Source organism: Fopius arisanus, unplaced genomic scaffold (genome assembly GCF_000806365.1).
Source record: "Fopius arisanus strain USDA-PBARC FA_bdor unplaced genomic scaffold, ASM80636v1 scaffold00008, whole genome shotgun sequence".
Classification (NCBI taxonomy): domain Eukaryota; kingdom Metazoa; phylum Arthropoda; class Insecta; order Hymenoptera; family Braconidae; genus Fopius; species Fopius arisanus.
This window is the reverse complement of record NW_011887747.1, coordinates 1,877,050-1,902,800: the sequence shown is the minus strand read 5'-3', so window position 1 is coordinate 1,902,800 and position 25,751 is coordinate 1,877,050. Positions and strand designations below refer to the sequence as shown.

General features: G+C 37.5%; 1 protein-coding gene across 3 annotated transcripts in view; it reads right to left on the bottom strand.

The window, feature by feature from the left end:
• Positions 1-25,751, bottom strand: part of Lar (tyrosine-protein phosphatase Lar) — a 144,996-nt gene that overhangs the window by 2,283 nt on the left and 116,962 nt on the right. For 2 of the 3 annotated variants that reach the window (XM_011316751.1, XM_011316753.1), the window contains 13 exons: positions 23,700-23,882; positions 15,032-15,142; positions 14,664-14,939; positions 14,286-14,570; positions 13,163-13,168; positions 12,572-12,672; positions 12,128-12,457; positions 11,860-12,010; positions 10,333-10,629; positions 2,378-2,517; positions 2,112-2,314; positions 458-1,994; positions 4-230 (listed from right to left, as the gene is read on the bottom strand). In XM_011316751.1, the coding sequence (XP_011315053.1) occupies positions 4-230; positions 458-1,994; positions 2,112-2,314; positions 2,378-2,517; positions 10,333-10,629; positions 11,860-12,010; positions 12,128-12,457; positions 12,572-12,672; positions 13,163-13,168; positions 14,286-14,570; positions 14,664-14,939; positions 15,032-15,142; positions 23,700-23,882 (3,847 nt within the window). The remainder of the gene's footprint in view (positions 1-3; positions 231-457; positions 1,995-2,111; positions 2,315-2,377; positions 2,518-10,332; positions 10,630-11,859; positions 12,011-12,127; positions 12,458-12,571; positions 12,673-13,162; positions 13,169-14,285; positions 14,571-14,663; positions 14,940-15,031; positions 15,143-23,699; positions 23,883-25,751) is intronic. The other variant, XM_011316752.1, reaches the window with a different exon arrangement.

The window sequence follows — 25,751 nt, the reverse complement described above, 5'->3', positions numbered from 1 at the left end:
TACTTTTTTATAATAAATAGTAAGACGAGAAAAACGCTGACCATTAGAGCTGCTATTATTGGACCAACTACCCACACCATACCCGGCTCTTGACCGCTGTTTGTTACAGATATTTCAGGATTACCATCAACTGGATTATCGGGATTCGGTCTACTTGGAGGTTCACCTGGTGGTACTTCCCTCATGTCAAGAGAGAGATACTCGGAGAACGGTGACGATGTATACAAGTGCTACGTAGATAAAACAAAAAAAAAGTATGTTGAAAAGAGAATACTATAGAGAAGAGATGAAAGTTAAGAAGATTAAGACACAAAGCACCATTTTATCTAGGTTTTACGGACGGAATAGGATTGTTCTTACTAACTTACAATTGAGCTATAATAATGACACGATAATTATAATCATTTTAGGAAACGTTGAATGAAAAAAAAATGAAATGTCAGGGAAAAATAAGTACCTTTTTAGGAGTATCAACAATAGCCCTGACAAATATTCTGTACTTCTTCTTCAACTCCAATTTCTTATTTACAAAACCTTCATTCTCTTCATTGCTCCCCAAATGGAATGTATATGGAATGGCTCGGTGTGGGAATTTAGCTGCAATATAGGGCGCAGTTTCCTTATCCTGTTTAGCTCCCTTCCCCGTAATCATATCCTCGGTGAATTCATCAGGCTGTTTGTTAGCGGTTGACTTATCCTCAGGCACAACAATTAAGTAATAATAGGCGATTGGTCCATATTCCTCAGATGCCTGTGGTAATATAACTTGTATTGTTTCACCATTAGCAACACCATAAAAGTCAGGTTTGACCATGGGTTTTGGTGCTGCCATTTGGGTTGTTACAGTTATTTTAGTTGGTGGTTTGTACGAAGAGTCGGGCGGTACTGCGGTAACGTTAACATTGTAAGTTGTAAACGGCTGTAGTTCATCGATTGTCGTTGCTGTTGCTTGTGGATCGAGAGTTATAACTCTGCGTGGGACTATTTGCATTTGCGTTATTCCCTGAGAATCAACAAACTCTTTAACGGCGTCAAAGGATACCTTATAATTTATAGGATTCAGTCTTATGGGGGGTGTCCATGATAGTGTCATTGAGTGTGTTGATGTATCAGAAGCACGTAGATTAAGGGGTACATCTTCTGGCTTAACTTTAACCGTGACTTTTTGGCTAAGTCTGCCCGGAGTATCGAGCATTCGTCCCTTGTACCTTGCAGCCACTGCAATAGCGTACTCAGTGTCTCGCTCCAAATTTTCTAAATCTACTGCCTCAGTCATGCCAACGATTTTTTGCTTCCACTCGTCCAAATCTTCAACAGCTGTCATTGTATAGAAAATCTTGTAGCCAATGATTTTGTCACGATTTGGTACTGGCTCCCACCACACTTCAACATTGGACTCTGATGTGGCGATTGCTCTCACATCCATCGGTGCTCGACCAATATCTTTCTCGGTGAGAATAGTTATTTTCTCTGAAAATGGACCAGCACCTCGTGACGTACGAGCTCTGACATGAAAAACGTATTCAGTGGCTGCCTCTAAATTTGTAAATACTGCCCTCGTTTGAGTGGTATTTCGGCTCTCAATAGCACTGTGATCATTCTTTTTGTGAAATTCCACGTCATAATGAATTATCCGACCATTTCTGTGTTCACGTCTCGGTGGATGCCAAGTGACACAGACAATGTCTGGTGTTTGAAAGTGATATGAGAGATTTGTCGGTGGTCCTGTTGGTTCACCCTCGGGACTCTCCCAGTATCTCACCGTCTCCTGACCTATACCATTCTCATTCTCACCAGCTACACGAAATTCATAATGCACACCACGTTCAACGTCCTTGATTCTATAAGTCAATTGATGAGTGGTATTGATCATTTCTTCCCTAAGGGTGTGATTTTTTATTCCAAATTTGACTCGATAACCAATTAGTTGACCAGCAGGTTCGGTTGGCATGGCCCATTCAAGCTCAAGTGTTATTGGATCCTGGTTTATCACTCTGAAATAGTACAAGTACATGAGTTTAAGGTATTTTATCGTGTAATAAAGTACATGATAAAATTCAAATAGCGTTGATCAGAATGGATGGATGTTATAGGTACGACAGTTCACGTACTTCACATTAACTTGTGGACGATTTGGTACTCCCCCGGGAGTCCTGACTTTGGCTGGCGGCGAACGATCCCCGTCGCCCTTTCTGGTCAACGCTGCAACCTGTACGTGGTAGGTGGTATCTGGCTGGAGGCCAGTAATATTGATTGCTAGTACCCCCTCCTCGTGAACGTCTCGTCGTATCGGCTCGTTTAGTAAATCCTTCCCCTTTGAGTAGATTTATTCAAGCAATTCTATATGTTTTTTAATTAAAATAATTGAACACTTTACCTCTTCTCTAACTTCTTGAACATGAACATGATATCCGCGAATAACGCCATTTTGATCTTTGACATGCGGTGGTTTCCACTCGACCCTGATGGTTGTTGAATTGATTGCTGTGGCTTTCACGTCCTGAGGATTTCCTGGCACTGTAACGCAACTCAATATTAATTTTCACTCGAAATTACACATCAATGATGGAGTTAAGGTGCAAACACATTTACAACCATTCGTACGGGGTTAAATATCAACTAAATATAAATAATAATTATATAATTGGTAATAATAAACGGTTTCTAAAAATCTGAAAACAAGATAAATTATTAAATTATAATGAGGGATAAATGTGATAATGCGGCAATGCCCTTCGAACGGTACAAAACTCAAAATGTAAAATAATTAAATAAACAAAGAGATAAATAATATATGCAATGTAATTGTTAGTTAGGATTAGAATGATATTGAAAAAAATAAACAGCTTTTCAATGAATTGATTAGTGGGAAAAGAAATGGATGGGAAATTAATGAAAATGGAAAAAATGAAGATGGAATCCGATTCACACTGGATAACGTACAGACAATTCATAAAGTAGGTCATACTCTCGAAAAATTTCGTCTTTTTCGTGGACACACACCCCTACCATCTAAAAATCCCCCCATTTGAATACCAATAATTCTTTTAGATGAATATATACAAATCTCTTGTTTCTTTTTTTTTCCTTTCTTCTCGTTGCGTTGAATATATTGATAATTGAATAATGGACAATTATATTCTCACCGACGGTATTATTGGAGAGTCCATGATGAGAACAAAAATAATGTCAGTTCATTATCTACAAAGATGACAATATACATCTGTGATATAAATGTGAATAATAAATAAGTAGTGTGTTTCATAACATTGCAGAAGCTGTGCCCAAATAAATAATGACAAAAGTAATTTAAAAACAATTATAATGTTGCAAATTGTGCATCACTGATTTTTTCTGGATATTTTCTTCTTAATTGACAAAAACAATAAATTGTGTATATTGCACATTTCTATTCATGCTTTGGTCCTATGGAAGTTGCTGAATCAATTATAATTTGGTAGGTAACATTTGCCCGTCATGGACAATCCAGTATCCGACGTATGATGAGTAGTTGCGCCGTTTATAATTTACAGAAATAATAAACGATAAAGTAAACGTAAAAATCAATGAAAAATAAATGGTTTTTCTCTTCAACAGAACCAGCACTGCCACTGCCTACCTACATTGTTGTCGCGAGCAATTTAATAATGAAAAACACAGCTACTACGAATTACGATCAAACGATTTCTGCGATATATATAACAAAATGATGAATCATAATTATTATCCAGTAATAAATTAGCAAATTAAACAATGTTGAATGCGTGATTACGTCAAAAGACAGACATTTTGGCAATTAAACAAATGAGTAACAATCGCTTCTTTGCGGTGCGGTTTTATGATACTTTGTACACACACAAACGTGTTTTTAAAAAATGGTAACAATTGTTTGGCTAGCTAAAATAAAAACTTACAATTGCTTCAACGGTTAAAAATAATAAAGGTTAAAAATAGTGAGAGTAAAAAATGATAAGAACAACAAAAATTCGCGAGCACCAGCGTTTCACGGTGGCCGAACTTACTTCCTGCTGCCTCTTCGGAAGTATGCAAAAAATTACGTTTTTTTCTCATTTGTCCCGGCGAAGCGGGTGGATAATTATTCCACTCGAGGTGAGATAAACAACAAAAAAATATTACATAACGCTTCTCCTTCAACTTGAATTATTTCTCTTTTAAACAAGGTTATCTTAAAAAATATCGTTAATGAACTCGATGGTTTTTCAAGGTAGAATGGATACTCACTTTTGGTCTCTGCGCCCCACATTGTCGCCAAAAAAGTGGGAAAACAAAAAACTCGTATAATTTCAGGTCAATTTCTGACGTACATGAATTAATGTACAAAAGTGTTTATTAGTTTAAGAGAAATTAATTAATGGTATTAGAAAATTCTTGGGCATCACTCTGACCTATTTCTCTCATTTACACCGTATTCGCACGTTTTTCCATGCACCGTTTCTTTCGAGTTACAAACATTCACACATCATGCAATTAAAGTGAAATTAATTGAAAACAAACAAATTATTTCTCCTCCAACATTGCCGGTCATCCAGTCTCCTGGGTGCTCGCATTCACGGCGTTTGCATTTTACTAGTCTGTATTAAATAAACAATAAGTAAATCATTCATCAACTTTCATACTTCAGCTCATTCTCGTTATGGACAAAAAATGACAATTAATCCGGGACAACGAAAAATTATAATTGTTCACTGTCAATAATCGATCTATTAATAACTAAATAATATCAAATAATGAAAATTAAAAAGCAACATTTGCTCCTCTCAGTTTGCGGTTGGTCACAGAGAGACGGGAGACGTGAGAATATTTCTTTTTTATTTTTTTATTCTTTTATGTAAATTATTTAGTTCTTTTTTTCATTTTGGCATGCGCAATCACTACTCCAAATATGAATTAACTAAAGGCTCATATCCATGCGCCTGGAATTATGAGCTCAGAGTTATGTAATACATCAATAAATAATTAAAGAATATATTTGTAGGCTACAGTAACTATTATCAGTAAGAATTTACAACTCATGCAGAGTCAATTACCGATTATCGGTGATAATTCTCCGTAATTCCAGACGCATCAAAAGAAGACCTATATTATGCTTACAAACAAAATTGGAGAAAGTAAAATAAAAACGAGGGATCATAAATATAGCAATGTTTAAGGAATATGAGACAACAGAGAAAATGAGTCAAAAGAGGGGATTTGAGTTTTAATCGCATCAATTATATCGAGTTGGGAGTAGAAAAAACGGAGAAACGCGTAGGCGCCGCGTTATCACTCACACATCTATTTTCAGTGTGATGTGCAATTGAGAATTGATACTGACAAGAAATTATTGACAAATGTCGTTAGATATGGTGTGTAACGGGTAGAGATTTTGGGAAGAATTCGTTCAAGTCTATTTGTTTATTTATGTACATCTTATCGTCGAGTCTGACGAGATGTCGGGATTTATTCATCCCTCGCTCACTTTTACTCACATACCAGTGACCAACACCCATTCGATGAATTCTCAATTTCGTTCAGTTTATCATGAACTCGACAATTTTCGGATTGCCTCTTATAAACCACACCGATACTCCGTAATTGGTCAGCATTTATTTTCTGCTACTGGCATTTAAAATATTTATATACATATATATGTATTGATTTGCGTAATGAAAAAATCCGGGCAGACAATACCATGCGTAAATTACTTGGGTTTTTTTGCGATTTACGTCGATGATAAATTAATAAAACGAATTAAATGAAACATAAATGTAATGTTGTTTATGGAATTCAGTATCACAAACATAAGCCGAAACCCTCAGGGGGTGAATGAATATTTTGCAGCTACTAAAACCTGCCAGTCCAACTTTACAATACCTCTCAATTACATTAACGTTAATAATGAAAATAAAAAATAGTCAAATAAACGAAAAAAAAAACCAATGGACAAAAATAAAAATGGTAATACTCTAGTTCGCGCAAGACGTGGTAAAATACAGATGCGCAGTCGCTTTATATGTTTAACATCCTTATATATATAGTATAGATATGTGAATGCACAAGATATGTGTAAGGTGATATAAAGGCGTTATTATATATATATATACGTACGATGGAGTTATTAAAATTATCTGGTAACTTACAGACAGATGATGAAAAAACTGGTCGAGTCCATGCACAGAGCAGTTTATTATGGCAAAAAAGTATGTATTCGTTCAAGTAACTTTACTGTGTGATTAACATTCCAATATATTTATTCAATATCGGTCATCGACTTTGTATTTTTTCTAATGGAAAAACGAAGCATTGATAAAAAAGGTGGTTTCACTTTTATACAATTGGTGATCAAAAACGACAATAAATAGTTTTCATGGTGAAAAAAAAAAGTAGTGCTTACGACAAAATTGATATTGTATCACACAAAATCTCTATTAAATTATGTATAAGTGGATGAACAAATGGATGGTGAGAAAAACATTCCATCACCATATTACCATATATTTGAAAAAAAAAGGTAAATAAATAACAGAAGTAAGCATCATGATCTCGTCCGTTCTAGAGGAGAGACGCTGTGTGCTGGACCATCTTAAAGACATCTATTTATACAGCAGTAAATATTGGAAAAACGCCGGTACAAGAGCGTACCGTACGTATAAAAAGAGATGTTAAGATTTCGTTGAAATCAATTGTATTGGTATTCAAATGTACCTAAAGTTATCACTTCGGGAGATTAATAAAAAAAAAAAAAAGTGTGGAAAAAATTTCCATTCCTTCTGTCGAGATAAAAACGTACGTACAATATTCCCATTTCTATCGCCAATGAATCTCTATCCCCCTCGATTCACCCGATATTTATTATTCTCCTTCAATATATAATACTTCACCCTCGATTTTGCAATCCCCTCTCATCCCTCCTTTCATATTCCCCGAAGCAACGTAGATATATACTTTCAAGCGACCCTCCTCCCTAGTCTTCTACTTCATCGGTTTTCACTCTTTGTACGTACTCTTTCCTTTCTTATCCATATAGATCTAGATATATATACTTTTTTCGTTTTAATATCTGACCTCTTTTTCTTTATATCCGCACTCACGCACTCATTCGCACACCCGGTCACACATCTGACGCACTCTGGAAGGCTATCCTCACATACCAAAAGTTTTACGATCAAGCCGAATAATATAATAATAATATTGGTATGAGTATAGCCACCGGAGAGTGTTAGTTGCGAGAGCGAGATCTCGTTTCAGACGATATTAGGGTGCACCTCAGGGTGCTTTCGGTGTAGGGTGCTTTTTGGTGCTCGACACGTTTATTAAATATAGTGCTTGTACTATTTCGTTAGTCGTGAGATTAAATAGATGATAGATCTAGTGAATGAACACATAAAGATTGCTGTTAAATATATCAACCAAGTTCACAATCTACTGAATTTTCTTGGCCCAATATGCAGATCATTGGCGAATGCGAATTATGATATTTGCAATTAGCTCATATATGTTCATACATGTGTACTTGTACACAGTGGTGCAATGGTGCTTCCACCAATAGTGATTCAAGTGCCCCTACGCAATACTGTGGTATTCATTTGGTGCTTTTCACACAGTGCAACTTATAATGATATGATGGGGGTGCTTTCAGCGGTGCTTTATTATTTTGTTGTGCCTCTTTATCTGCCGAGTCTGCATTGGATTTATTTTTCCTTACTTATAATATCGATGATTTATTCGGTGAATTTATACTCAAATCATTTGCTATTTGATTGTTATGAAGTGGAAATGGGGAAATTTCAGGATAGGATGTACGGTCTGGTCCATTGTAATTGTCATTTCACTAAATTGCTTTTCTAGCTGATTGAGCGGCGAAAATGTAACGAGCAATGTACCGGGTCTACGGTTGGACTACGCGTTAGTGCGTGGAAAGTGATTTGGTGTGATGAGTAACGAAAAAAAAAAAAAAATAGGAAAATTTTTTTGTACCGTCGTCGAAGGAAATCCGAACATGCGAGACCAGTCAAGTGGAACACTGGATAAGGTTTATTTTGTTTTTGAGTTATCATATTTTTTTCACTGTTTCAAAAAATAAAATGAAATTGCCCCATGCATCGGCATGCCATTCATAGGGATGAGGATATCTTTAGAAATAAAATGAGAATGATGGGGAGTATTTTTTTTCATCGACTCGTGAAGTTTCCGAATCGATTGATAAAAAATAGAAGATTATGTGTTCCCGCAGACTCGGCCCAGTTTATTGACGACGAACTAGTGGGTGTTTGGTGTTTAGATGCACAAGACCAGGGTAGCAATGTAAACGGGTCAAAGGAGGATTTAGTAAACTTCTGTTTCAGACGAAAGAGATTGAGAGCTCGATTATTGAAGGATTAGGGCATCCGAAGGATTTTTAAACAAACGTAAGCATGCTCTAACATGTGCAAACGATAGAACTAAATCTCAACTAAAGACAATAAAACTTTATATCAGAGAGATAGAAATATATATTGTGTGATATTTGAAAAAGATTTGATTATTTTTTTCAAAAAATTTTTTGTTTTTTTATTCTGTATGAGAGTCACATGCTGGTGTTATGATTTGATGTCTCTTTATGGATATGTTAGTATGAGGAAGCAGTTTGTTGTCTCTCTTTGGCAATTATACACCATTTAATCTGACCTTCGATATTTGTTGTCAAGAACAATATCGGTGAATGATAGAAAAGGATTTTTAGTTGCCAATTTCGAGACAAATGCCTGTTTATGTTTATTGTCATTTTATGTGCCAAGAATGAGTGAATGAATTTTCGTGTAAGTAAAAATGTTGATATTTTTACTGAGCCACGTCAGTCATGAAATAACAAATGGAAATGATAGCATAGAAAATTTGATTGTAGTACACAATTATCAGGTGATTATTTTTAAAGGTAAGTGTGAATAATTCTTAAGTACTAGCTGTTATGAAAACCTGGAATACATCCTCCTGCAAATGCATTAAGGAAAAGACAGAAAACACGTGGGCATTCATTAGCGTGTTTAAAATCAATTTCCTCCTTTATATGGAATTAAATGAAATGTAAAAATTAGAGAACATAAAATGTCACGAGTCACGAGCACAAAGGATTGAGAGCCACCTGGAAAAATTTTGTTATGAATAAAGTAGGCCCTTTTCTTTCAACAATTCAGCTGAATTGAAAATAATTAAGAAAATGATATTTATCAGCATCCGACAAAATCCGTGGGCTCCGGTTGGACCTGGAAAAAAATTCCTAGACGCATACCATTGGGGACGAGGTGCTTTGTAAAAAGTGAATTTATAAAAGATAACGTAATTGAACCGTTCCTCGTCCTCCTGGTTTCGACGCAAGCATTCCAACACAAAGAGTATAAAAATAAAATAAATTGAAACATTCAACGTAAAAATTTAAATCAAATTTTGACCGAAAGCACTACCAAAGGACGAGGGCTCTTATGAAATTAACCGGTCTCCTCGTACCTGTGGTTCGACGCTACCAACATTCCAAAAATATAAAATCTCGCCAGCCAATAATATTGGCCCCACTACTTTCATTTTATTATTTTTCCAATAGTTTACCACACGGAGTCACCAATTCGTACGAATATCGCGTGATATATCCCGATGAGGCGCGGTCACGGTGGTTTCGACAAAAAAAAAATCGTAATTTTTGGAATTTCATTCAATTTAATCCGGCTTTTCTTCTCTCATGCCAAAAATTATATCACCATTATTTGCAGGATGGTTTGAGTCATTTATCTACTATTTTAGTATTGTCTATGTGGAATTTAAACGTCAAATTGAGTTTTTTAGTATTTGGAAAATATTTCAGTGAATAATAAACTACGTGTTTGAGAGTATTCATAATGTACACAATCGTAGCCCTGAATCACTGAATAAGTCATATATGGTGTTATTGTGTAAAGGTGGTATGGATTGAAGGACAGAGAGGAGAAATTGAGATGACAATTAGTATGAAAGATACCACCTGAAATATTGAAATTATCAATCCGATGTGAGTATTAGTAATTTCAGCTTCAGCGAAAGCCGTGGAAAATAGCGATGGGAAAAACGAGATATATAACAAACCGTGTGGCGGGCTTTTATATTTTTGGCTCACTGAAAATGCTCGACTTACGTCACTGCTTTGACAAACATTGGCTGAAACTCCAGTGAGATTGGTCCATAATTTTAATAAAATAATATCCCTTATTTAGTCGTAAATAGGAATTTTTGATAGACCATCTCATCTGTATATTCGATGCCCTCCGCCAAATTAAACGAAAATAAAAAATTAATATCTTGTTCACTTCATTAATGAATACATACCGTCCTCATAAGTTCTGACAGTGATAGGATAACTCGGTGGTCCGTCACCTACGCTAGTTCCAGCCGCCACCCAAATACGATATGTCGTCCATTTTTTCAGCTCATCCAACGTAAATTTGGTGTCAATGAGCTTGATAACACGTGCGTCCGAGTCGGAAAGTCCTGTTTCCACCACCTGAAGTTTGTAGTAAATGATCTTTCCATTGGTGCTTTCCTTTGGCGGTGGTTCCCATGATACCTCAATGGCAGTTCCGCTGGTCGCTCGTCCAGTTACATTCCGAGGCGGAGCCCCGGGTACTGTATAACACTCAGTTATAGGAAGGAAAAAAAAACAAAACGACAAGAAAACCATAAAGGGAGAAATGAGGAGAATGAGGAAATGGCCAAGGTGAGGAGTGGTGAGGGCGCACAAAACGGAGGAGTAGAAGAAATCAACTAGGGCACCTCCAGCCACTGATAGTCCGGAAAAAAAAATTCACCTTGTGATTCACAATAAAGATCAACCAAAACCTCAATTCTCTTTCATCTCAACTTTTATTTCATCCAATTGAAAACCCTACAAACACTTTACGACAGGATTATATTTACTGGAGAAGCTACAATTGACACTTTGGTTAATTCCTACCGTAAATTATTAACTGTGAACTTTTGCTCTAGATAAGGATCATCAGTGGCTGCAGATTTTAAGTCGGAAGATCCGATAATTTCCAGGATGAGTGGATTATATAAAGTATATACGTAGAAACTCCTTGAACAATCTAAGAATTAATCATTAACGGAGATGAGGATTATTAAAGTTAAACAAAAAATATTAGGTCCTTAAAAACCAGTTCGAAAGTATATGTCATCATTCTCATCTCGGCTCAAATAGAGAGCTATTTTTATCAATGAAGTAATAATAAATGATCGTTCGAGGGAACGACTTCAAACTAAACTTAATAGATGTTTTAAACAATAGAATTATCAAGAATGAAAATAGAGGTGCTTCAAAATGCACACATATATTAATGCAGTGCTTAGTGCAATTTATATGTATGATATATACGTTTATATATATAGATAGATATATATAATGGCATCCAAAAACGGCTTGTTTGCAAGGCATGCAGTCATTCTCACTCTCCCATACTGTCATATTCTCTATTTCGCCTTAGTAATTTCTCGATTATCTATTCCCGAGTGTATCAAAATTAAATAAACAACAAAATCAAAAGATTTCATGAGTTATTTCGAGTCCACCAATTAGTGTAACGAAAAAATATTTCAATGGAAGGCCAATAAATGTAATCGGGTCATACTCCTTAGCTTACGCTACTTGCGGGAGTGCCTAGCCAATACTTTACGTTGTTCCTACCTGCTGTGCCACTAGTTGTAATTCATGTCATCACTACCATAAGTACATTATTGATCAATTGATATGATCGCAAACTTGATACTCGGTGGTTAATGCACATTAAAAACAACTGTCCTACTCGTGGCACTCCTCGCTGCTTTTATGGGGTTGGTTTTGGAGTTCACTTTGCTTACCGTACTGCTTGGTGCGAACTTCATAGGGTATCGTTGTTGCACCCTCGCCCCTTTGACTCCTAGCTGCCAACCACACGTAGTACACGGTATTTGGATAAAGACCAGTAAGGGTGTAGTTCTCTGTCACTGGTATTCTCCGATGATGTTTCTCCTAGTCGGCAACATTTACAATTTTCATTCCATGGAAAAGCCCATTGTTGGAGGTAATGTGACAAATATTAATTTGACAATTGATTTGACAAGTTGATTAAAGACGGTATATCTGTACCTTGGCATAAGTGTCGTTCCAGTATAACTCATAGCTAAGAATATTTTCAGCGCTATGAGCCGGCTTGCTCCAGCGGAGCGTCGCCGAGGTTTCCCCGCTATCGACTACCGAAAGATTTTCCGGTTGGCTAGGCACCCCTTGTTGCGTCTTTATTTGTATCGGTTGGCTCAGTGGTCCAGGACCAACACTAGTCAGTGCTTGCACGCGTATTGTGTACATTGTGTGAGGTATGAGTTCGGATATCGTGGTCAGTTGGTTATTATTCACAACTTGTGAATGCCACGAAGCCATTGGCTGATTGGAGTCGGTCGTATAATAAACCTTGTAGCCCTGAAATGAAGTTGAAAAAAAAAAATTCTGTGTCAAGTGCGCTTCACTTCTCATCACGGTTAATTATTTTTTACGATTTTTCAAGGGGTAAAATTTTTTTTTCAGTTTTATTACCGTCACTTGGCCATTCGGCGTTTCCGGTTCTTCCCACTGTATAATCATGGTACTTGAACTCAACGGGCGAACTTGAAGTTTACGTGGTGCTGAACCCGGTCCTGAAAAGAAGAAAAATTCTGTTTTTTTTTTCGTTGTTTTTTACATTTGAAAGTCTGTTCATATAAACTTTTGTTCCTTGCTAATTATTCATCAATTTCAAACTCAAAACCGCTGAATAGACCAGCGAGGAAATAACACAATATAAAATGATGTGCATTTCCAAACCAAGAATATTCTTAACAAGTTTAATTAATTAGTCAAAATAGATAAAACAAAGGAGTAAAAAAAACCAATGTGTGATCGATTGTCTATATCGGAATTGAAACTACATACGTTAACAGTTAAGTTAACGATCAACTCAGTGAATGACAATCAATGAAAAATAATTACGTTGTGTGTGTTGCTGTTAATTACGAATATTCAACAGACTAATAGCGATATAATAATGTGCGACTCAGAGTGCAGACGACCAGGGTAAAAACGAAAAAATTCTGAGAGTGTACGGTGTAACTACTTAGACACACTTATTATATTTCTTTTTCAACTTACTGGAACCTCCATTTGTTGAGATCGCTAAAGAGAAAACGGTCGTTTAGTATTTTCAAAAAAAAAACTGGTTTGCTAGAAAATGTTTTCGCGGAATTTCATAGGAGATACAATCATCCAAAACTCGACCGAACATTAAAAACAACAAGGCAAAACTCTAATCAATAATCAATACTCGGTATCTGGTTGAAATGGAAGACTCTTGAATAAATAGAGAATGAGTTCGACATCTCCTTTGAAATAACCCACATACATTTTTTTTTTTCAATTTGTGTATTTTGCTCCTTTATTATACGTATATACGTATAAATCTATACTCTCGCAAAATTTAGCAAATGACACAAAGTATCACTTCGTTTGATGAGAGTGTAAATATTATGTATCAAAGTGTAATGCTACAAAAACTCATGACATGAGTATCACAGAAGCCATCCTCGTTACTTACACAGATTGAAGGTGCATACGTGAACAGCAGCATGGAAAAATAAAGGACAAAGTTTCCATCAAGGTTGTCTCAATGCTATGCGAATGATATATAAGTGGTACGGTAAACACCGGAAAGATTAAAAACCAGAGGATAGAATCGAGTTGACATAGGAATGCTACTCTCTGCATATTTTCTTTCTTCTATTTCAATTGCTCTCAATTTAATTGGTAGTATAGAGCCCAAGAGTTTGCCCCCCCCCCCCCCTAAAAAAAACGACTTTAAAAAAGTTAATTTTATGCCACTCTAGAATTGATAAAATTTTTAACTCCGCTCCGATTGAATGCGGATCGTTTCTGTCGGTGAGAACGCGCGGAGGCTATTAGACGCAAAATATAAAATCGAAAAATCAGGGAATTGTAAAATTTCCGCTCAGAAGTAATAAAACTGTAATAACTCGAATGATGACATAAAGATATTTTTCGGGAGATGACTGTCATATGGAAAAGCGATCGTTGTGCACCACGAAAATGCTGAAAGTTTCATAAAATTTGAGTTCCCGAAAATGACTGACGATGAAGGAAGGGATGAACACTATTATTTATACAATTTCCAAGGGATTGAATTAGCTATAAAAAATAAGTAGTAATACGTGGAATTGATGTGTTCATTGAGAACGATAAAAATAAAAATAATACTGACTTGTTTCACCAGTAGTAACAAATACAGGGTGGCTTCGGGGACCCCGTCCAATTGAATTAACAGCAATCACATAGAGCTCGTACTCGGTGTAGGGACTAAGATTCCTAATGTGATAGTACATTGTCGTGATGCCAGATATTTCTGCGAATGCCTGATTAGCTTGTTTGGGCTTATGCTGAATAACGTAGTACTGTAGTTCATCAGGACGTTTATAGGACCACGTGAGTTTGACAGACGTAGCTGTTATTTCCGAGACCTGAACATTTTCAGGAGCTCCCGGAAGGGCTGAAACAAGCAATGAAAAAGGATAATTATCAGATGAAATGTGCGTTGTACCAGCGAAAGGAGTACACCATCTTGGATCTGTTCAATACGTACATTGGACTCTAACGGACGACACAGTCTCAATAACTCCAAGATCACTAGCAGCAATGCAAGTGTAATTCGCTGATTCTTTGATATCAAATAGGATTAGTACATTTCTGCCAATTGGAAGTTTGTCATCGGGAGTCATGTCAATTGCTGGCTCTTTCCTCCACTTGACGTATGGCATTGGGGAGCCTACAGCAACGCAGGTCAGATTGAGTGATGCACCCATCATTACCTCACTAACGGCGGGTGGACGGATTGAAAAATTTGGTGGAAGGCGCCTCACTGAAAGACAAAGACAAATTTCATTATTACCTCAATAAATCGTGGTAACTCTCTAAACAACCAAAAGAGCATTTAAAAAAAAATTGCCTCACCTCTGACATAAAGCTGAATGACTCCTGAGTACTCAGTGCCAACGGTATTATTAGCAACACACTCGTACTGTCCCTGATCTTCTATTTCCGAAGCTTCAATTTGCAGTGCACCTGGAGAAGAAAATAAAAATCAAAAATCAAATGGAAAGGGGTTAATTGAAAAAGCTCGAGTGGAATGCGGCTGTCTGAAACAGGTGGATTTTCGCACTGGTGTATTCACAGTGGATTCTCATATAGCAATGTAAAACCACCTCTTTTCCGTCGCATTTCACAAGCGGTAATAGAGTTCCTGGAGAATCGTTTCTGGTGAGAGAGACAAGTGGATATGTGTGTAAGGGCTTTTATGTATTGGATTTTGAGAGGGTTGTCTCCTAGTCAGAGTATTTCGTGTCCGTTTGCCCGATGCATCATCAACTCCTGCACGATACCCTGTGCCTGATGAACTGGCTGTTGCAAGGCGTGTGATTATCTTCGCCTGCGTCACTCCGCGGTATAATTTAGCTTACCTACTCAGTGTACCTCAATCCCTTTTGCCTTCCCTCCCTTTCCCTTTCTGTTAGGCGTACTCACCCACCACCCTGTCTATCCAACCTAAAACAAACACACGAGGCCGTGGAATATCAGGGTGGAATGGGCTGAGTAAAGCCGAGGTGGAAGGATAGCGTTTTTCACCCTATACTCACATTGCACAACGCCCATTGCTCCTCGATGAAACACGCGAATTTAAGCGCACCCCTCGCATCACCCATTCTCATGTTCATTTTCCATTGTTTCCACTGTTTATTATTTAAAAAATCAAAAAACACTGTAACGAACATGTGGGAATGCTGGGCATCCCGAAATGCCTATTCAAATTCATAATCGTTAACAGCTTATTGTTCCGTTATTCGATATTTGCTAAATATAATTCGAGAGGGATGAAATAGTAAAAAATTTAATAACGGAAAAGAGAAAAAACTAATTGGATAGGACTCAACGCAGTGACGAAGAGGTACCTTAACAAATCTTAAATGATCGGAACTCCACTAATGAGGTCACACTGTGCATGTCAGCTTATGTCACTACTGCTGATTATTACATGACAAACGTTGAACATATCACCAGGCCGAATCGTTACCTCCCCCATGTGTCTCAGACATGTTCAAGACACTCAATTGTATCGCATACATCTACATTGAAAGCCTGCATTGAAAGCCTTCGGAGAGGGCTGCGCAAAATGGACGGTGGACCAAAATGGAAGGTTGAAGTAGTGTTGTACGTGTCTAGCAACGAAACAGCCACTTTTCTGGTCGTCTGTACGATGGAGAGTAATGCCTTGTTGTACCAAAACGCGTGCATTACTTTTCAGTTCAAATGCCAGGGAATTGGGGAAAAAAAAAATAACATAAAATATTTTTTTGAGTAGAATTAGCTAATGCGGTTCTAGGATACGTTGGTCCCGCACAGGAAATACGGGGAGATTTTTTTGGGGACTTTGTCCACGGAATTTTTTCTTGGGGTGAATAACTTCGGACATGTAGGAACACAATTTGCTCCCAGAGCACTGGTTGCCTACCCCTGCACTAAACAACCAATATTGAACTAAATTGTTGCTGGAAAATTAATTTATGAGAGTTTAATGGCCGGTCTAAGTGAAACGATTGCTATTTATTTTCCGATATGACTAGTTTCTGGCATGAGTTAAGAGGAGGATAGGGGTCATGCTGGGGTTAGCGTAGTAGTCTTTTTCACCTCTTCCCGCCCATTTGGGTATCGGCTAACGGCTCTCTCTAGAGCGCAGAAAACACTCCATCACAGGGTATGCGAGGCGAAGTGGGTCGGTATCGGTCGCGATCGGAATACATAATCGTGTCTCATCTACAATTTTCCGGCGAGAGTTGCTCGGTATACCCCTCCTCTCCACCATTCTTCCACCGTTTTTTTTCCCCAGAAAATAGTGTCGTGTGAGGGAGAGAGAAAATGAGAGTAGATGAATGGGACGGGGTAATGCTGCGCCTGAAAATGACGTCCACGTAGGGTTTGGAAATTCTACACGAGTGAGAACTCACCATTTGTAAGTGGAACCAAACATGATCCCATGGAAGAGTGGAAAGAGAATGTTGGAGAAAATAATACGGGTAAAAACGCCACTCAGAGGAGAGTCCACCCATTTAATCCACTCATAAATAATTAATAAACGACACGCGAGATCATCGCCTTTGACATTTTCCGTTCTTTTTTTCCATTCTAGTTTCTTTTTTCTACCTTTCTTTGCGTTCGTGTCCTGGTACCAACACCAGTCACGAACCGATGAAGGGGTCGTATGTGGCACTGCCCGATAGAATTTAACTTTTTCATTTTTCCATTATACACAACCTCTGTCTCCCACCCATCTTGGGGTTATCTTTCTTCATATACATATTTTCTGAAAAGTCGTTCTTATCCACTTGGGCCTCATTTTTCCCATTTCTTCTTCATTCCTCAGCCTTTTTCTGGTATTTCATGGAGATTAGTATCTAAAAGGTATCCACTGCGGGAATACCCAGCCAGTATAAACACGAAGGTGTCGTAAAAGACAGCATGTGCATCATGAAAAACGAAACGGGGGGATCAGTATATATTTATATATCTTCCATTTTCTCGATTGGCGCTGTATATGAACGAGAGTACTGCCTCTATTACTCGTACAACCAACAGTAAAAATCCAATGCGTGTATTTTAAATTCAATTCATGTTTAGAAAGCAGTATGAAAAATTTTATCAGATATTTAATGGAGCTGGTAAAGAGGAAAAGCATATATATAATGTTGTCACAATTTAATATACCAATATATATCCTTTGGGTTTTAGCATTCTGCTTTCTCCTCTCTTCTGCCATTTCTAACGGATACAGAAATACACATCCGATGTTTTTACATATTCTCACCCCCTTCTATTTCATCTGTACCCTTGTCCCAGTGCCAACCAGACGTACGACGGAAAATGCCATTCTGCATGTATAGAGTTGATACCAGGAGTGGGGGGTTCGATTCGTTGGAAAAACTTCCAACTCTGGTGGTACGGCAATGGATTCCATTCAAATAGAATACAAATAGAAAATATGTTTACACTGAAGGTGTGTTCTCCTATATATTCGTTTCGGTGGGTTGAAAAAAAAAATGTGTCCTCTGTACTTCCTCTTCCTCTGGATCCATACATATTTTCATATTCGATTTGATCGCATATCTGTTTATCAAAAGCTAGACTATGCTTTTAAATTTTATCGCATTGTTTATTTCAGACGACATATTTCTCTCACTGAGAAACACAAGCTATTTATCCAATAGCATTAAAAAAAATCATTAGCTCGTTGACAGGTGGCCTTCTTCGATGAATGAACTACATTTCTATTCCTTTTGTATGGAACTTGAAGGAAAAATGCGGAAAGTGAAATTTAAAACGTAGAGCGACAGGTGGGATTACACTCAGGACCCATTAACGGATCAAGCCACTTCCCCCTTCAAACAAGGGGTGAAAACGATGACACATAGAAAATTATGCAAGCACAACCGCTCCAGTATGTTAAAAAAATGGACGAAAGAAGGTAAGTAGGGGATGAGAAAAAAAATGCTCGTGAAAAGAAATATGACGTTGAAAAAACGGTCCCAGGGGTTGAGCTGATCTGCACCGGGTGAGGGTGAGTCTGAAAAAATTTCGTAAAAATCTAATATGATGCAAGTTACAGCTGTGTTGAATCGATTTTCCGGGTTGTTCTATATAGATCATGAAGGGAAGCGTTATTTCGTGTGCGTAAAGACTGAGGGTAAAAAATGAGAATATGGAAGAATAGAAGAAGGATGACAGGCCTAAAAAATCGTTGGATTTTTAACCCCGTTGAAAGCGCGGTCCATGATTTTTCTTTTTTTTTTGAGAGAATATAAATCGCTGACGATATGAAACTCCTCTTCGTGTGTAGTTGGTGTTCATGACGAGAAATCTATCCCCGTCGCCGAAGAGAGTGGGCACCATTTAAGATAAGAAAATCCCTGTCTTCTCGGCGAGAAATATTCGAGCTCGAAGCACGTATTTTCCGTGTATTACATTACATCTTCTAAAAATGGAATAATTAAATTACATCTAAATTGAATATGTGCAAATGTTTCATTGAAAAATGCCATTTTTTCTATTTTTTAAATTAAAAAGTATAACAAAAACGACAAAAAATTATCGCAATTAACCACTGATTTTCGTTGTAATAACAATTTTGTGTAAAAACTATTTAATTGGCTGCAAGTATTTTTTGACATGTCCAGATCCAACGAAGACTCCGAATTTCCGGCTTTAAATTGTTTCCGTGATTGATATTCCCGGTACCATTCTCAGGGTATTTGCGTAAGACGAATGGTTCATTGTACAACACGAGAAGATATTGAGTTGACACAGTAATTCACATAAGTTCTCGTTGTGCATAGTACATGGGGAGTTGATAGTTGTATGTGGAGGATAGCCTAATGGCCGTAGAGAGCCCGCATGAGAGAATCTGCCATCCACTCGCTAACGACAAATACACGAAAGCTAAGAAAAGGCTGGCGTATATCCAATGCAAGATGAGTACCCGAATGAAGGCGTTGAAGTGAAGGCCAAAAGGATACAGTGAGAATTTTACGTCCCGCAGGTGTTGAACCTACTCTATCTTCCTCTTTGTTATTCTCATCTTCCACTTGCACATTTAACCATGGTTGTTTCGAAACTTTAGGCTAGAGCTTAATGGACAGGATTTTACGAGTCTCGACGAAGCATTAACCCTTTTGCCCGAATACACTCCAGGCGTTATACATTTCTTATAGGTGCTTCTAGCACTCAGAAGTACAGACTCTGCATAGGGTTGTAAAATATATAATTTAATGTCTGATAGGTATATATGCCATTCATATATTAGACTCAACTTCAACTTGTTGAAATTTATTGGCTTTGATCGTCGATTTATCGGCGTGACCCTTTGACGTGACATATTTGAGTTCTAATAAAGAATATGGTACATAGACTTGCGCATACGTGAAATTTGATTGACGTTCATTCATTGAATGTCTGTGAAATCCGTCAATTAAATAATTCATGATTGGTATACTGTTGCAAACTGCGGACGCGGAATGGGGGACTGAATAAGGATTTTTTCACTGAATATTGAACTGTATCAAAAATTCATTAACAGGCGAGTGTTTCGGCGATACAAAACGCGGGAGTTTCTAATGGGAATTCTTTCGGAAATATGTGGGAATTACAGGGGATTTATATGAGAGTCGGGTGACATGAGTGTATAATGGAAGGAATACACTATTATTCGCGAGTCATAAACGAAGATCAGAGGCATAAAAAAACGAACGCAAATGACATTTGAGAAATTGTATTTTACGCTTTCGGAAAGATATTTTACGATTGAAGTTGAACGGTAATTTACGACCATTTTGGGAGTAATTCACGCTTTTAGCTCAATCGTAAAGTATCCTTGCGACAAAGTAAAATACGATTTCTTCAGTATAATTTACATTTAAGTTATTCTGTGGGTATGGGAGTCATACATGTTTCGTGTGGGGATCATACATAGAGAAATATTGTCTAAGATTTACTCTGAAATTTAGTAATTACGTTACGTATTCAGTTATCACGTACAATGCCTGATTACACCCCATTTGATAAAACAAACCACACTTCACGGTTTCCAGGTAATTCTCAGGTAACTACAGGAAAATTTTAAATTTCTCAAAATTCCCCAGAATTCATCCTCCCATCCGAGAGTGGGATCAGTGTACGAAGGCACTGTGAATCAAAGCAACCGTAATATATAGCTTTATCATAATACTGTAAAAATGTTAAAATCCTACGGGATTGCAAAACACACTCGTCTATATAACGATGGTATAATTTTTCTTTCTGCCTCTATATTATATCACGTAAGTCTTGAAACAACCCTCCAGAGGCCCTGGATAAAAGGAGAACATAGGGCAGCCCCGAGAGCCCGGTATGGCCAGGTGGAGCTGGTCTCGGACGGTGCTCCAAATTTTCCCCAGAAAGTTACATTTTACCAGGTAAACCCTCTTAAAAAAAAAACTACAAGACAAACTTGGGGAAAAACGTAAGAAACATATAGAGCATAAGAAAAAGTAGCATAAAAAGGAAATGTGTATACACCTGTGCCATTTTCCTCGCTTTACATCCTCCTCCACTGCTATGTTTTCTCACGTTGCAATGTGGTGGTGGTGGTAAAAATATACGCACAACAGTGACATTGGTACATACTATCCCTCTCTACAATACATTATGTTAGATATTTTATAGGATGGGATAGAGTGGGTACAATGGAGATGGTAACAGAGATAACAAATAAGTGAGAATGTAAGTTGAAATAAGGAAGTTGAAGAAGGAGAGACGAAAAGCAAGTTTTCCCTGGCCGTTGAAGACACGCGAATGGAGTTAAAGTGCGCTGCGTGAGACGCTTGTCAACGACCCTTTCACCTTATACCATGGGGCTTTTCATACTGTTATACCGCAAAGGTGTCGTTGGGAATGGAATTGGGGACAGGAGCAGGAGAGAGCTGTTGAATTATTAAGAGCTCAACCATGTGGAGTAAAACGAATAATCATCAAACTTCCAACAGACCCATTTTTGCTGAGGACAAATATTTCCTATAATATATTTTTTTGCCAAAAACTTTGATCCAACTGAGAATTTCATTTTGGAAAAACGCGTCCCTATAATAATATCTGAATTTTCCACATGTCAGTTTGAATTGAATTCCATTTGAAAACGGTCATTAAGTTTCTAATTGATCTTAAAAATGTCAAGTGTTCCATGGACGAACATATTCTTTCTTTCACATCCGCCCAGTCTCCATTGAAAGGGAATTTAATTTTTTTTTATCATCTTGATTTTTTTTCTTCATGACATTAAAGCGCACGCGTACCTATATCGGCTTTCCGGTCGACTGCATCTTTACTACCGAACGAGTTTCCTCGTGGCATTTCTTTACGACAAATTTCAGGAAAATTGCCGTGGTGTATACGTTAACGTACATGTACCATGAGTACAAGGGGAAGGGCTCAGTTGGGTACGTAGAACATATGTGGGACCAAAAGGAAGAAGGGGTGGAAGACGTCCATAGAGAGACGCTCGTACAGAATACTAGCGAAGAGACTCACTCAGATGCATCGTGGCATGCTCACGTACCCCGTATGTATGAGCTTTTTTCATTTTTTTTTTATTTTCTCACTCAGTGTCATTTTCCATGCCGTGCCAGCCATTACGTGATGACTTGGAACGTGATGCCTTATCGATTGCCACCGATAGTATCGATAAACAACGTGAAAAAGGGAATTATGTTAGGGATGTTTGCTCGGTACACACATGCATTAGTTTAATGCATTTCCCAGGTACAGAGTAATGAGAGTAATTTATTTGATAACCAAATAAACGTTATAAATATAATGAAATTTTCGAGGGTAATAAGCTTATTGTGCATAGCTTCACTATTAAATGAGATGCGATGAATATTTATTGGCATAAACGAGAGAAAGGGAAAGAGATTGAACATGGTCGCATGGAAAATTAACATTAACTCTGAAATAAATGAAATTTAAGTGCATAAACTGCTGTTTTCCTATGAATTTGTCCAATTGAAATTAATGGATTCTGGAGACTGGATGAAAATTTAATAGGATTGGATGATTATCGTATGGCGCATTATACACTGCTAGAATATCACACTTGTAATTTAAATGTTGATATTTCAATATGCAGAAAATATATCGACATGGTATGGAAATAGCGACATTCTCATAGAGACCTTTTTTGTACCTATCATTTTACTCTATCCAAATTGTCCTGGTGAAAACTGCGGTGGCACCTCTGACTTATAGATATTTCCGGCAAAATGATTTTGAAGTGTAGATTCAACGGAATTTTAGGAGTCTCCATTGAAATGCAATGGAATCGTGAATAATATTCATCATAATTTCCACGGATTTTCAGAAGAAATGTGAAATTCAATCACCATTTTCCGTCGAGTTTGACTTGAGACTTAGATTATTGAAAATTCATGATATTATGAATAACATTTCATGCAGATTCCCACTAATTTCAGGTACACCTGCACTTCGCTTATTGACAATTGAAGAAAGAGAAATATGGAGTGACGTGTATGGGACATTAAAATATTGTAATGTTCTACTCTGTTTTAGTACTAGTCTTGCCTCGTTTCACGTATATCATCAATGTATTTATTGGACATTACTTGGCGATTTTTGGCAATTATCGATAGATGTATATCGGTGGTTCTCCATGTGAATATTGCCGCGGGTATAACAAGAGAGTACGAGAGTGTGTTGATCACCATAAACGAACATCGCTGGATAAAACACGATGGTGAACAGTTGTGGAGGAGTTTGTGGCAGAGAAGATACATGTGTTAAACGAGATAGATAGGATGGATGTTGGTCGTATCGCGTGACCACTCGATCAACACTGGCCGCATATTTTCCTGTGTATTCCCCTCAGTCCCCGCGCGCGTTTAACCGGACCTGACAGTGACTTACGCACTCTGGAAAAATATGACGGGCCACATCTGGGCCACAGAGTTATACCAGACAAAAAAAAAACACCACATGGGGAAAAAATGGTGATAATACTGTTTATAAAATGGAGGTAGTTACTTACCGGAGTCTAGGACGACGTATCGTGGATTCGATGTGTTGATAGGTACCATGTTGCGGATCCAGGAGATTATGGGGGTGGGTGAGCCAATTGCTGTGCAGGATAACAAGGCATTGTGACCCATTTCCACGACCTTGGTTGTTGGGGCCTGGGTGATTACCGGAAATCCGCGTGGCAGATTGTCGGCTGTAAGAAGAATTGCAAAATAATTAATCATTCCATGATTTTTGAAGCTTCAATGTGGAAATACAATATTCGATAAATTAGATAAGATTATTTTGGATTGAGTAATTCAGTATATATATATTTGAGCTGGTCCTACTATAATAATTATGATTTAGAACATCCGTTCAGAGGATCGAGTTTGAATATTATAGTAGTTGCTTTTTTTAGAGATTGAATTGCGTATTTTCAACCCGTCGAGACTATGCTGTAAATTATTTTAAAGTACTTGGCAGATTTCTTTGTTCACTTGATTTTCAAATAGTAAAGATGAGTTAGTGGATGATAATTTGAATGAGGATAAAGGGATGAATATCATCAGCTCTGAATTGAGAAAAAAAAATTGTTTTTTTGCGAATACTGGAGATTTTTGATAAACATGGTTAAATATGGAGGAAAGGTAGAAAAGCGTGGCCGTTTATTTTTACGATGATGGAGATGAAAGCTATGTGAAAAGTTTGACGGCAGAGGTTTTTATCGTGACGAAAAGGAGGAATATGAAGTGAATGTTGATGGTTGGTATATTTCTTCATCTCTCGTTCGAGTCTATATTTCTGGCAACGCTGATTATAAATTCGGTACGTGGGATGGCTGTGGCTCTCCCAGGGGTTTGCTTAGATGCTGTGAAAATGAGCGAGTGAGAGGGTTTGAACCGCAGGATTGAAGAAAGTCCACTATATCGTTGATGTACCCCTGGGATTGAGTATTGCGGTCCATCGTCGTAATGGACTCGTTGCGCCACACATTTCGTCTCAAGATTCTTCCCTACTCACCCATAAATACTTACAGAACAATGTCTCTCCCAATAAAAATAAAGATAAAAGAAAAACAAAGGTGCAAGTGAGAAAAACAAATTCATAAAAACAACGATAATGCAGCAGAGCTCTCCTTAAACTTTAATGGTTTAAACAGTAACTATCAATTTTTACGATTGTTGAAATGATGTTCTCTTTTCACTCGAGTGGCAGTGGGTCGGGGAGCGCCAGTTAAATTCACATTCGACACTGAAAATTTGTGAGTGCACCATGCGCAAAATGCGGAGTGAGCAAAATGAGAAAGCAGCTCAATGTGTGTGATCCAGTGGCATGTGGCTGTGCCATTTATATACATCAAGTGTACATATTTTTATCCCAATGGAGAGAAGACTTTGTTTGGAGTGAGAAAAACTTGATGCGTTTATTTTTCTATTAGCATTTGGGGCTCCAAGTTTTGTGAATTTTTTACTTGTGGAAGGAATCCTACGGAGGATTATGAGTTCCCAAAGGAACACTACTGGGCGAGAACTCGCATTTTACTCTAACCATATTATGCAAGATACTGTATAACCTACTTACACGTTATAGTCGTAACGGAAGTATAAATAATTTTTAATGTCCTTGCCCACTAGACCCTCATATTTTGCATTAAACGCGAATACTTTCATTAGAATTTTGTGTATTATTTCCCTCTGGACATTAAGAACTTTCTCCACAGTTTTTCTACTTTTTATTTATTTCTGTCTGTTTTTTCCTCTTTGTTTTAAATATATTATATGCCAGTGAGTCAACAAAATTCAAGTTAGCCGAATTCCATATCAGTCCATTTAAGGGTATTGGCCTGTAGGAAAGAATCTGTAGATAATCCGAACCATTACATCTCTTTCCATTCTCTCGCTGAACTTGTTTCTCCATCACTACGATGTTATCCGAGTTTGATGTCAATTATTTCTTGTAGAAGTATACCAACAATAGAAATCAAGCGCAGATCCCTGGACATGGGTCATCTTTCTTCGGACCCTGTCAAGAACTCTTTGCGGTTAAAAAAAAATCCCTGTACTAAAGTCAGACCAGGGAG